The sequence below is a fragment of the Symphalangus syndactylus genome, chromosome 9 (assembly GCF_028878055.3).
Source record: "Symphalangus syndactylus isolate Jambi chromosome 9, NHGRI_mSymSyn1-v2.1_pri, whole genome shotgun sequence".
In the NCBI taxonomy this organism is placed as follows: Eukaryota; Metazoa; Chordata; class Mammalia; order Primates; family Hylobatidae; genus Symphalangus; species Symphalangus syndactylus.
In genome coordinates, this window is record NC_072431.2 from 81,314,538 (window position 1) to 81,327,560 (window position 13,023).

Genomic DNA, 13,023 nt, shown 5'->3' on the forward strand with positions numbered 1-13,023 from the left:
CATTACTGATAATTTCTGATAGAATTTTTAACCTTGTCTATTACCTCACTAATTTTATTTCAGCCAAAATATTTTGCTATGTAACTCATAGTCTGAGCACTTTATTTTGATGTTTATATTTATCCAACTCTGTGTCCCTACTTGGTTCTTTTTTTACATAGCTGATCGGTTTTTCTTCTGTTTCCCTGAGAACATTACTTACAATAATATTAAAGTTTTAATTTTTTCTATTGGATTGGTTCATTTACTTTCAATTTGTCTTTTTTTATATATACTGTCCTTTGAATTCCAACATATCAACACTTTCTCCAGTGTTTTATTTTATTTATTTTTCTCTTTTTAAGAGGTGAAGTCTCATTCTGTTGCCCAGACTGGAGTGCAGTGGTATCATCATGGCTCATTGCAGCCTTGAACTCCTGGGCTCAAGTGATCCTCCTGCCTCAGCCTTCCGGGTAGCTGGGACTACAGGTGTTTGAGGTGTTTGCCACATCGGCTATTTTTTTTTTTTTTTTTTTTTTGTAAAGATGGGATCTTGCTATGTTACCCAGGCCAGTTTTTATTTTATTTTTTAAAAATTTTCCTATGTTCTCCAGACTGCATGAATCCATCCCTCTCCCATAGTAGTATTGTGATAGGGGATCATTTACCTTGGTTAAATCCCCAGTATGCTATTAATTAGCTGTGTTACTAGGACAGTTTCTTCAATATCAGTAAGCTTTGATTAGTGACTCTGTAAAATGAAGGCAATACTACAACCTACTTTATACAGTTATTTGGGATATTAACTGAGACGATACATGTGCGATAATATAAGTATACCTGATCCAAATAACTATTTTTAAAATGTGGTTGTTATTGCAATGCTGTTCATGACTCTGATTCTTGACTTTCTGAACTATTAGAAAAGCCTCTGAAGGAAGTGATCTTCCCAGGTAATATTTGGTTAAACACAGACATTATTTTAGAATTAGGATATTCACTCTATTCTCTTAGTAGTTTTGGTGGCCTACAAATGATGAATTAACAATTGAAGCAGAGAGGCAAGATTTACCAAGCATATTGAATGAATGCAAATATGTATTAGAATTGTTAACGAGTGTGTTGATTTTAAATATAAGAAGTTGCAAATATAGGAATTAAAAATTAATTCTGCACATGTTGCAAAATACAGCAATCTGCACCAGCAAAGATGATGTAAGGAAAGAAGAGCACAGGGCATGCAGAGGAAATTAAGCAGAGTTTGGAAAAAGTGGAATCTATTTAGATAAATCCAGAAACTATTCCTTTAGGCAAATTTACTGATGGACCCACCAGCTGCTTATTGAGAAGTAACTTCAATAGTATTTCCCAAACTGACTTCCCAGGAAATAACTCCAGTCACATCAGATGCTTCATAAAAAATATATATTTCCAAAGGGAAAATTCTTCAGACAACATTTCAATCTAGGAGACTGACTCTTGCACATTACAACATTACATTCTTGTACATGTATGATTAAAATATTATAAAAACTTCCAGCTTCTTTAGCTCAGCATTTCTCAAATGTATTTCATCACCAACACATTTATTAAGTAATTAAATTATTTTAGTATACTAGAACACCAATGTCCTCAGGAAGACGCTTTGGAAAAGCAGAAACAGTCTAGATGCTCACCAACCAATTGCCTCTTCCTGGGAGGACAGAAAAATTACAGCTTGAGCCTGTGTATTAGGTTGGGCCATCTGAATATGTTTTGGATAGTGGTATGTGAGTTAACGTGAAGTAGTCTGCTGTATTTAATGGGACATTGAGAGTATCTCCAACCTTCAGTTGATGAAAATTTAATGAAGGATCAGATACAGAGATGTGGGCAAGTCTAGGAAATGAGCAGGTGTTGGAGAAACATCCAGGGGATAAGATGAGCAGGGAACCATTATTAGCTGCATCTCATGGTCACCCACTGAGGGCGCCAGTCCATACTGGATATAAGGTGAATGAGATATAAATTTTGCTGTATTAAGCTACTGAGATTTTTTTTTTATTTTTACATCAGCTAATGGTAATTGCCTTGATTAATGTACTAATCAAGAAGTTTATCACTGATTCCTGACAAACAGCCTTTGCAATTATATATATATATTTTAAACAGATCTATAATAATGTGTATATTAATTTCTTTCAGTAGCACAAACTTCTTCTGTCAGATTCCTAACACCTCCAAGAGTTAAGATAAATACCTCGCTAAATACAGGCCCATCCAGTGATGGTGGCCAAAGTGAGAGCATCAACTAAACGTTATCTTATTTGAGAGCTACCTTAGCCAGATACATTTCTGCCTAGAAGAGCTATATGTTACAAGGGCAATTGCTAAAGCATGAATGCAAATTTTATGACAACAATACTGGATAGATGCTGCTTATTAAATACAACACAGTTGTATTTAATAAGAAGATGAACTGGTGAATTAACTATTGCATACCATCATTTCAAATTAATAATATCTCAGTGTCATTTAGTGAATGAAATAGTGTGGATGGAACTGCATTTGCAGAAAATTGACAAAAACAACAAAAACAAATCTTAGCATTTTTAGACCATCTGTGATTATGCAGGTACTACACTGATATGAAATTTACAAGTGCCCAGTAAATTCAAGTCCTGAGGGTTAAAACAGTAAAATAACTTACCCGTGAGCAAACTAAAGGATACGGATGCACATTTATCTAGCCTTACAGCTCACACTTTTTCCTCTGCAGCATACTGCCCACTGCCTTGGCTACCCTTGATATATTGCTCATATATGGTAGAGATTGGCTTGCCTAGCGCAGTGCTTTCCTGCATAGCATTTCTTGTTTGAGTTTTATTGTGCATTCAGAACGATTCCTCCCTGAGTGTTGCTCCATGAAATATTTATAACATTGCAGCCTATTAAATAAACAAGTGATGCCATTCTGGGTTTATTTGTCTGCCCTCAGCAAACCTTTTAGTTCTACAAAGTTCATTCCTTAGAAGACCTTATAAGACCCAGAGAATGGGATTGCTGTGACAAAGCCCTTTCTGTTCTCCTCAGTCTTGATTTACATCATGCTTTATATTAGTTAAAGCTAAATAAAAGAATAGAAAGTAACATTACACCCATGTGAGCTGCATATATACTTACATTTTGCCATATTTGATTTAGACATTTCTTAAGAAGTAAAACCATAGATATCTATAAAGTTTTCCTTAAAAGTCGACCTCAAAATTATCTCTCTGTGGAGAAAATAACAAACTCACAACTGTTGTTTTTAACTACATTAATATTCATAAATATTATCTTATTAAAAGTGCATTTAGAAATCATATCTATGGTAGCATATTATACAAATCCTTCTGTGTTTTTAAAATCCAAAGTATTTATTTAAGTTCATTACATGTTGATGCAAATTGATCTAACTCATTACATTTAGCTACTGCTTATAATTCCATACTAAGGAAAAATTTCTAGGGATTTGGGCTTGTGCATGTGGATGAATAATATGGCCATTAACTGTGAAGGGAAAATATGGGGGTAAGAAAGGAGTGTGCAGGTGGAGATCGGAGTTTATTTGGATGTCTTTTATATCTTTATTAGATATACAAAAAGAGATTAGAGTAGGCAGCTGGATATGGGAGTCTGGAGCTGAGGGGAACAGCAGGATCTGAGTTATAAGGGAGAAATGCGTTAGCATGGAAATGGAATCTAAAGCAAGAGGACTGTAAGGTCCAGGGAGTAATTATAGAGAAAGAACAAAAGAGGTGCAGGCGTTAAAGGCTTGGAAAATCTAACATTTAGAGCTTAACAAGAAGAGAAGAATTCAGCAAAGGAGACGGTGAAGGAGTGGGCTTCAAGGTGGGTGAAGAATTAGCATGTGTGCTCATGACTCAGTATATATCTGGGACCCTGATGTATGTCACATTGCCTGCAGTATCATCCCTGTGCCTGTTCAGTAGGGTCTAAATTATTATAGTTTCACTGTCAATCCTGAACTCTCCTCCTTTTTATGTGACCAAATCCCTCTTCCTTACTATACTTCACAATTGCTTTAACTATTTTTCATAACTTTTATGAAGTCATTTTGCCTCTTTTGATTCAATTTTCCTATGATGTTCCTTATATCTTTCACAGCTCTGTTTCACTGTCTTGCACTCTGATGACTGACCTGCCGTTTGCAGATGATTGTATAGCTTTCCTCACTGCTGGACCATCTTTGGGCTCCCTGAGGGCAAATTATGATAATGGTCTCATGCTTTGGGCACTACTATATCCTGAATCACAGTGTATAGAGGGTACCAGGAGGTCTAAATGCAATGTTCATGGTATTATGTGGCCATTGAAAAGAAGATTTAATCTCTTCATAATAACCTATCATTGGGATTGCAAAAAAAGTATTTCACTGCTCCCTTGTTGATTATAAAATAATGTTCTTTCAATTGTTCATACCTATAAAATAATTTTTTAGAGACAGAAGTTAATACATCTGATAATTTTAACTAGAATTATGTCTTTTCTGAATTTATAGCCTCCTTTTGCTGTTATTTTTTTTCCTCCTGTAACTACTTTCAATTTATGTATTTGTTAAATTTTCAGGGGCTTCTATGAGGCAATGATGGTTTGGTGACAGAAATTAATAAATGCAATGTCTGGGCCGTAGTTTTATTAATCTTTATTTTATTTTTAGGATTTTTAATTTGAACAAAACAATTCTAGATCATAAACACAAAACAATATCTCAAAACATCACTGCCAGATAAATATAAAATGAGAACATGACATTATGAAGAAAAATATTTTTAAATCAACTGATTAAAAATTCCTTAAAAGATTCAAAGGTGAGTAAAACATTAAAAGCACATCCACAAAGTATAAAACCATCATTTTTCATGATGGGTGTTCACATGTTCTGAAGTGTTAGATTTTAGGGAGACTAGTTATCAGAGAACTAAATCTTTAAACAGACTCAATTCTGGGAGAATTGACTTTCAATGAATTAGTTTAAATGCAAACATGTCACAGTACCACAGGAATCTAAAAGAAAAAACATTTGATATGATATTTGGTTCTGCCAACTACCGCTCACATCCACGGTCTTCTCAAATTCCAGTGGTGAGAAACACTGTAGTCAACCAAAACATTTCTCTTCTGCCTTCAAAAGGAGTCAATATATTTAAACTGAGAATCACATAATCTCTAATGTACGTTATCTCAATTATGATATTGGCCAAAAATAAAAGTGCTCCATTGAGAATGAAAACACAGAGTAGTTATATGCACAAATACAGCAGTTTAAATGAAGGAGATTGCTGGGGGGATGGGAGTCAGTTTCAAAACCAATTATGTCAGATATATGGAAAAGGAAATGCCATCTTTTTATGAAACATGGCCAAAGGACCCCCAAGTCTCAGTCCTCCTGGCTGGGAGTCTGGTATGCCGTGCTACTACTGTATGGTTGAGAAAGAACATTTCTGCCTTCGGATCCCTCAAAACATGGGTGTTGACATTTTAAATCCATATTTTTCTTTCAAATGCATCAAAAATTACCTTAATAAGGATATGGTTAAGAACTGGGGAGAGTCAACAAACACTAATTGCAAAAGTCAGTATTAACATTTATTTCAGAAATGGAGTAACTGAAGAACAGATGAATTAAAAAATTAAGACTCCTTACAAATTTGTATCATCAGCAAGATGATACATCCTTAAAGAGGATGCTGCATTTGTTCAAAAAAAAAAAGAGCAGAGATGTCTGAAAGGAATGTTAAAAGATGACAAACAGATTAAGAAAGTGTTCTTAGGAAAAAATAACAACAACAACAACAAAATAACAACTACTACTACCATCACATAGGTGATCATCAACAAGATTACATACTAGCAGCATGGATAGCCAGATTGGATGTGAAGACATTCTAACCAGTATATGAAAATAAGTGAACTTGCCAGTGAACATTAAAGAAAATTACAAAAGTGTAACAACGTGAGACAAAATAGGCATGGTAGAGAGATATACACTCTCTCTCGCTACACACACACAAAACACACACACACACATTTATGAGGAAAGCAGAGCTGAGAGAAGAAATGTAATGCTATTTACATCATAAAATGAAATACTGAAGAGAAAGTTTTTAAGCTTTAGATAAAAGAGACATGTTACTAGTTGAAATTAATTATTTTGAAATAAATGAAGTTTTCAAATTCTATAACCATTCATGAAATAATCAAAAGATTTACTCCACAAAGGGAAAATAATTGGACGTCTTTAATGTTACATTTATGGCAAAGAGACAATTCCAGGATAACAATTATATCTGCTCCATATGGTGGTCGTGACAATTAATAAGAAAATACATGTAAAATGCCTTGCCCAGTGCCTGTCCAATGACCAGGTTTTGGAGTATTGAAAAGAACTGTTGATGTTTCGGTTAGAAAGTTATTGAGGCTCTAAGGGCTTTGGACTTTACCCCAAAGTCAATGAGGTTTTACTGGATCTCTTTGATTCTGGGAGTGACAGAATTACTTCATTATTTTGAAAAATCACTCAGGCAGTGGAATTAAAAAAGAGAAAATTTAAGCTTACAGGAGACTAATTGGAAAGCTTTTTAGGGAAGAAAGAAAACTGGTTATGAGATCTTTAACCACGTTTGTCCAGTGAAGATGGAGAGGAGGGTGTAAATGTAAAGGACTCAGAAATGTAAGCATTAGGACATGACAAGTCATTTAAGGTGCAGGGGTGGCATTTGGGAACAGCATTTGCTTTATGTTCTTAATGTTTTAAACTATTTTTTGTGAAAAAAATAAATATATGTGGTATCTAAGGAAAGAACAGTTTGTCTTCAACTAGAACGTAGTACGAATGAGCTTCACCTTGTGTTCATAGTTAGACATTTATTAAAATTGCCACAAGGAATATTTAGTGTGCTTGTTTTAAAATTATGTGTTAGGGATAGAGAGGCAAAAAGAAATCCCCTTCATCTTTTTTTTATTAATTTTAATTTTATTTTTGAGAAAGGGTCTCACTGTCACCCATGCTAGAGTGCAGTGGCACAATTACAGCTCACTGCAAGCTCTGCCTCCTTCCCAGTCTCAGGAGGTCTTCCCACATCAGCCTCCCAAGTAGCTGGGGTCACAGGTGCATGCCACTATGCCAGGCTAATTTTTGTATTTTTTTTTTTTTGATAGAGACAAGGTTTTACAATGTTTCCTGGGCTGATCTCAAACTCCTGACTGAGCTCAGGTAATTCTCTCACCTCAGCCTCCCAAAGTGCTGGGATTATAGGCATGAGCTAGGGCACCCAGCTTCCCCTTCATCTTTTTAAAGTATGGATATTTTTTCAAAAGGATATTGGGGCAAATTAATATGCATAGACACATTTTAAATGCACAATATTAGACATTGGATTGGAAGGAAGTATAGTCAGTTATGGGAATGTGTAGTGGAATGACCCTTAGTAAGTGTAAAAGGGATACCTAGAAATTGCATGCAATCTGCATGCTGAGAATGGATAGAAATTTAGGAGGCAAAGCTGAGGGGAGAAGCTAGTCCAGGGGGGTGAAACACCAGGGACAAGACAGAGTGGCTTGGAACCATTGGAGTTTGCAAAACAAATTACCTTCATACCAAATTCTAAAAGGCTACACTGATCAATGGCCACATGTGATTTTTCAACTGAAGGAAATGAGGTAGCTTTTTTTTTGTATTGTTAATAGAGATGATGATTTACAGCAACTCACTCATCACCATTTCCAAATGGGAAGTAAGACACTGGGGATGCTTTATTTCTTGTTTTCTAAGAAATGTTTTGCGGACACTATGATGTGGTGAGGATGATGATGATGATGATGATGGTGATGACGGTAGTGGTTCTGGTAGTAATAATACAAAGTAATCCCTATTGAGTAGCTCTACATAAAAGTCACTGTTCTTAACTCCTCACTTAACCCTGAAAGTAAAAGCACATGTTAACCATTTCTTATCATACAGGAGATTGGACCGCATCTGAACTTATCCCGAAAAATAAAATGGAGTTATTATTTTTCAGCTAGAACTTCTTTGGTGAATTTTCCAACTACTTTTCCAAACAATAGAATTTGATGTCATGCATCAAAATTCTAATTGACAGTATTGATTACTTTTTAAAATGTCATTTTATGAAGTAGTAAAATGGGTAAATTAGTGTCCATTTCATAGCACATATGTAAAATTCCTTTAGCTACTTGAGTGGCTTCCAGAAATATTACAGACAAAATTGCTTTTCCTCAGAATTACTGTCATTTTGTTTTTCAAATCTGGTAATATTTATTTTCATTGGATCTAGAAGTTTCAGATGAGCAAATTATTTCTTGTGAACATTTTCAATTCCTATTCCATGGCTGTATTTTAGTCTACTTGAGCCACAGTCCCTTTTAAAAACTTTTATTAACAGTGTCCACCTCTAGTATGTTCCCTGTTCAATCTCCTGTGTCTTATGAGCTCTGAGGGTGGATTATTCACAAGACTGACTTTAGGTATTTGCCTTAGGCTATATTTTATTTCCTATCTTAAATCAACCTAATGTGGTGAGGAAAGAATATTATTAAATTAATGCCAATGCTACCTGGAGGTATGGCTACATTTTTTTATTTTGAAGATTTGCCTTAAGGTCAATGATAATTAACTCAGATATTTTAATACACAAATTCAAGCATAGGCGCTATGCAATGCAGTCTTGTGGGCATATTGCATACATTGCAACTATGAGTCTATTCTTTCCGAGTATGTATAGAAAAATCCTTGTGATTAAAAAATAATTATCTGTAATTTCTTTGGTTATGTTTCACCTTTACTTTTTTTTTTTATTTTAATTTGTGGTTTATTTCATAATCCCAAACTGGATCTTTCATTTCTTCTTCTAAACAGTCCACTATGAAACTTTTCTTAGAAACAATTAACCCAAAACACCAAAATCATTTCCCTAGCAGTTGCTGCTAATAAACTGGAACTGTATATCCCATGTCCAAGAAAGATGTGCAAATGAAATGCTTCTTGTTTCACCCTTATTATCTGGAGCCCCTGGAGTCTTATTTTCCTTTTGGACATGAATTCAGAAACAGTTCAATATACCTATGATGAACGTGGGACCGATCCTTGAGCATCGCTGCAACAGCATCCTCATGGGTCTCAAAGTGCACATCAGCTTCTCCAGTGGCCTTCCTACTGGAGCTGTATTCCATGGTGATTCTAACAGGCTTGAGTGGAGCAAAAAAGTTTATAATGTCTTGGGCATTGGCTTGGAAAGGTAATCCTCTCATGTGGACAAAATGCAGAGAAGACGTAGTTCCAAAACCAGCAGCCTCTGGAAGCTTTTCTGGCACCTCCTTAGGCAATTCTATTTCCTTCTCACTTTCAAAAGCTGTCATGGGTTGAATATCCTCATTTACTTCATGTTCTTCAAAGACCATTTCTGGCTCAGTTATGTACTTAGCAGTAGGAAAAGATGTGATTTTCTTTCCCTTATAAGAACCAACATGTGTTCGAACTTCATTCCTTCTGCTTGGAAATATCTCAATGTATCGATTACCAATTTCTTCCCTGTGTTTCAACAGGGCTTGGTTGGCCATTTCTGGTTCTTCAAATTGCACATAGGCTTCCCGTTTTTCGTCTCCTTCTGTAGTCCATCACAAAAGTAATGTCAACTATATTCAGTCCTGCAAAGAAGTCTACAATGTCTTTCTCATTGCAACTATAAGGAAGTCCTCTCAAACGAACCACACCATCATTTACCACAGACGAAGATTTGACCTGCAAGCTCTTCATTAAGGCATCCACATCTTCATTGTTTATCTCATATACTTCCACATACCGCTGGCCCATGCACATGCGGTGCTTCTCTAAGGCTTTCTGCACATCCTGCTCTGACTCCATTTCAATTAAGGCACCACCCCTTCGTTTCCCATCTCTATTTAGGAGAAAGTGTATTCCATTCTCACCGTTGCGGATTCTGCAGTCTGAGAAAAAGTTAAGCACATCTTCCACAGTGCACTGCCAGGGCAGTCCTTGAGCTCGCATGAGAAAGACATCATCCACTTCCTCTTCTAACTTGGACGGGGCCAATTCACACTCAGGAGGTGGTGGAAGGTCTTCCAGGTAAGTAGTTTTGGACTCCTTGCTGTAGCTGCGCTTCGGGCCCGCCGCAGCCGCCGCCAGCGACTGCGGCAGCAGAGGGGCACGGAGGACAGGGCAGGAGGCGGCGGCCGCGGCCGCGGCAGAGGTGGCCACAGCGGGAGGCCCCGCCAGCCTCCCGGGAGGCACAGGCCCGGTCTGGAGGCCACGCGTCTGGGAGGCAGCGGCCGCGGCGGCCCAGAGCAGCAGCAGCAGGCGGCGGCGGCCCGAGACGCCCGACGGGATAGAGCCAGTGTCAAAGCAGAAGGGCAGGCAGGCGGCGCCGGTGCGCCGGCAGCTGCTGCAGTTACAGCTGCAGACCCGGAGCAGCGCCCCATTACCCAACGCGTGCCGGCCATGGACTCCGGAGGCGGCGCGGGGCCTGAAGGCAGCTGCTGCTGCAGCGCTAGTGGAGCGGAAGTGCTCACCTTTACTTTTAAAAGTTAAACTAAAAATGTGACTAAAAGTACAGCTCATGCTTATGATGTAAGAGTCTGTGTGTGTGAATTTGCGTGTGTGTATGTTGTACAAGAGGTACACACCTCTGTGTTTACAGAACCTTTGCTTAAAGGTAATTATAATGTTCCTAAGAAATAAACTTTGTTGTGATAAAGTGTCTGAGACTTGGAACTTATTTATTTATTTATTTACGTTTTTGAGATATAATCTTGCTCTGTTGCCCAGGCTGGAGTGCAGTGGAGCAATCTCAGCTCACTGCAAACTCCACCTCCCTGGTTCAAGTGATCCTCCTGCCTCAGCCTCCCTAGTAGCTGAGATCACGTCTGGCTAATCTTTTTGTATTTTTAGTAGAGACAGAGTTTCACCATGTTGGCCAGGCTGCTCTCCAACTCCTGACCTCAAGTGATCTGCCCACCCCGGCCTCCCAAAGTGCTGGGAATACAGACGTGAGCCACCATGCCCAGTGGAACTTATTTTTCTATTGTAATATACCATAGATTATCCTGACTAATAGACATACCACATAGGGTTACAGACATAATTTATTAAGTTATATATTATTATATGCTTAGAGAAGTATCTGACACATGGAATATGCTTAATAAATGTTAGCTATTGTTATTTGTACTCTTCTTATTTTTATTTTCTAGTAAAGAGTCTCCAATATAGTCTTTGGCTGACAATTGTGTGTTACACCAATGAATTAACTAATAAAAGAATGACAGTTCAACTCATTACTGAGGGTATCAAGGTTCTGGTAGGAAAAATAAGTCACACTCAATAGATGTCGGGGAGGGTTTCAACGAAGGAAATCTTTACCAAGGTAAGGATAAGGTCATGGGAAACCAACAAGAAATGATGAAATACCCATAGACAAGCTGCAAAAGAAACCTTTGTGCCTCATGGCTGAAGGGCAAAGGCAAGAGGTCATTAGTAGAATGAAGCAAGAGCTCCAGCTGTAAACAGTAACTACCTTTCAAGAGCTGTGGCTTTTTGTAGAAGTGAGAAGACATTGCTAAGTTTCCTACTGGCGGGGAGGTTGCCGGTGAAATAAATACTCCAAACTCTCTTTCCTCCCCCCTCCAGTCTCCTGTAGATGCTTAACTGGAGGCCAAGGAAGCTTATTTGATGCAGCCCCTAAGTATCAGCCTATAGTCCATAAAGCCAAGTGTGGCTCTGAAGGAGTAAACCAAGAACATGCCACACAATAAAGGACATAGGCTGAAACCTCAGACACACACACACACACACACACACACACACACACACACAGTTTTGACTTTCAGCACTATGGCCTCATGGAATTCTGATTTCATTACCTTAAATTCAGAGAATATCTCTTTTATGGAGAGAAGAGGCAAGCAAAGATGGAATCAAAGTCCTTCAAAAGAAAGAATAATTTTCCCTAAGATTTGATTCAATTGCCTAAGTTGATTCCACTCAAAATGCCCCACTGTACCTTAGACCATGTTAGAAAAGAGGTATTTCTCCTGTAGGAAACATCCTCTAACTCTTTTTCCACATTATTTTATTGTGTTATGAAGAAGAAGAAATTATAAAAGGAACAGAACAGATCAGACAAAGTCAATCACTTTTATTTATTTCCATGATAACAACCAAAACTCTACCACCAAATAATTTTACTGATTAATATATTTGCTTTCAACTTACTGCTTTTTAGTGTTAAATAAATTTTGGCTTTCTAGTCCCCATTAATATTTTGCTAATATTGGTGGTGGTGTCTTTTTCCCCCACTCCTGTATTTTGATTGTACTTTATCTCACTTATATTTTTATTATAACTTAAAACTGATGTTTTTTAATTATTTATTTGAATTTTCATTCATCCTAGTTCCTTTTTCTCCTGTACGTTCTATTCGTGGTTTTCGTTTGTTTTGTTTGTTTTTAGTGATTGTAAATTTCTACCCCACAAACAATTATTTCAAAATCTTACTGTCATCTTTGTGGCCATTTTTCCTTGCCTTTTCCATTACATGAAAATGTCGTTCCATTTTTTTCTGAAAATAACACAGCTTCATGTCACGAATTCAAACTATTTTGAAAAAAATGAATAAAATAAAATTTGGCCATTTCTTTTCTAAAGTCATCCCTATCTATAGCTCTTTCTCATTCTCCTTCTTCTCTCCCAGTCTGCTACTCCACAAATCATGTGCTATCCCGTCTAGGAAGAGGAGAATAGGAGAGATTCCAAGCTTTCACAAAAGACAACATAAAGTTTTTATCTAAATTACACAAATCATTAACTAACTTCTGTTAATTTGTCACTTTGAATCTTATTTTTCTCATCAGTTAAAATGGAGAAAACATTATCTAGTTAGGTTCCTGTGTGAATTACACTTGAAAATAGCAGGGTTACTTGTAGTTCAAATCTTTTCTTTCTTCAATTTCTCACTGAGGAGTTTT

At 37.1% G+C, this 13,023-nt stretch overlaps 1 protein-coding gene across 1 annotated transcript; it reads right to left on the bottom strand.

The window, feature by feature from the left end:
* Nucleotides 1-8,821: 8,821 nt before the first annotated feature.
* On the bottom strand, nucleotides 8,822-10,500 carry LOC129490563 (G-rich sequence factor 1-like). The gene is given in 3 exon segments (XM_055294446.2): nucleotides 8,822-9,628; nucleotides 9,630-10,479; nucleotides 10,482-10,500. Coding segments are annotated over 3 exon segments (1,437 nt in total). The 3' UTR covers nucleotides 8,822-9,060.
* Between the last annotated feature and the right edge of the window lie 2,523 nt (nucleotides 10,501-13,023).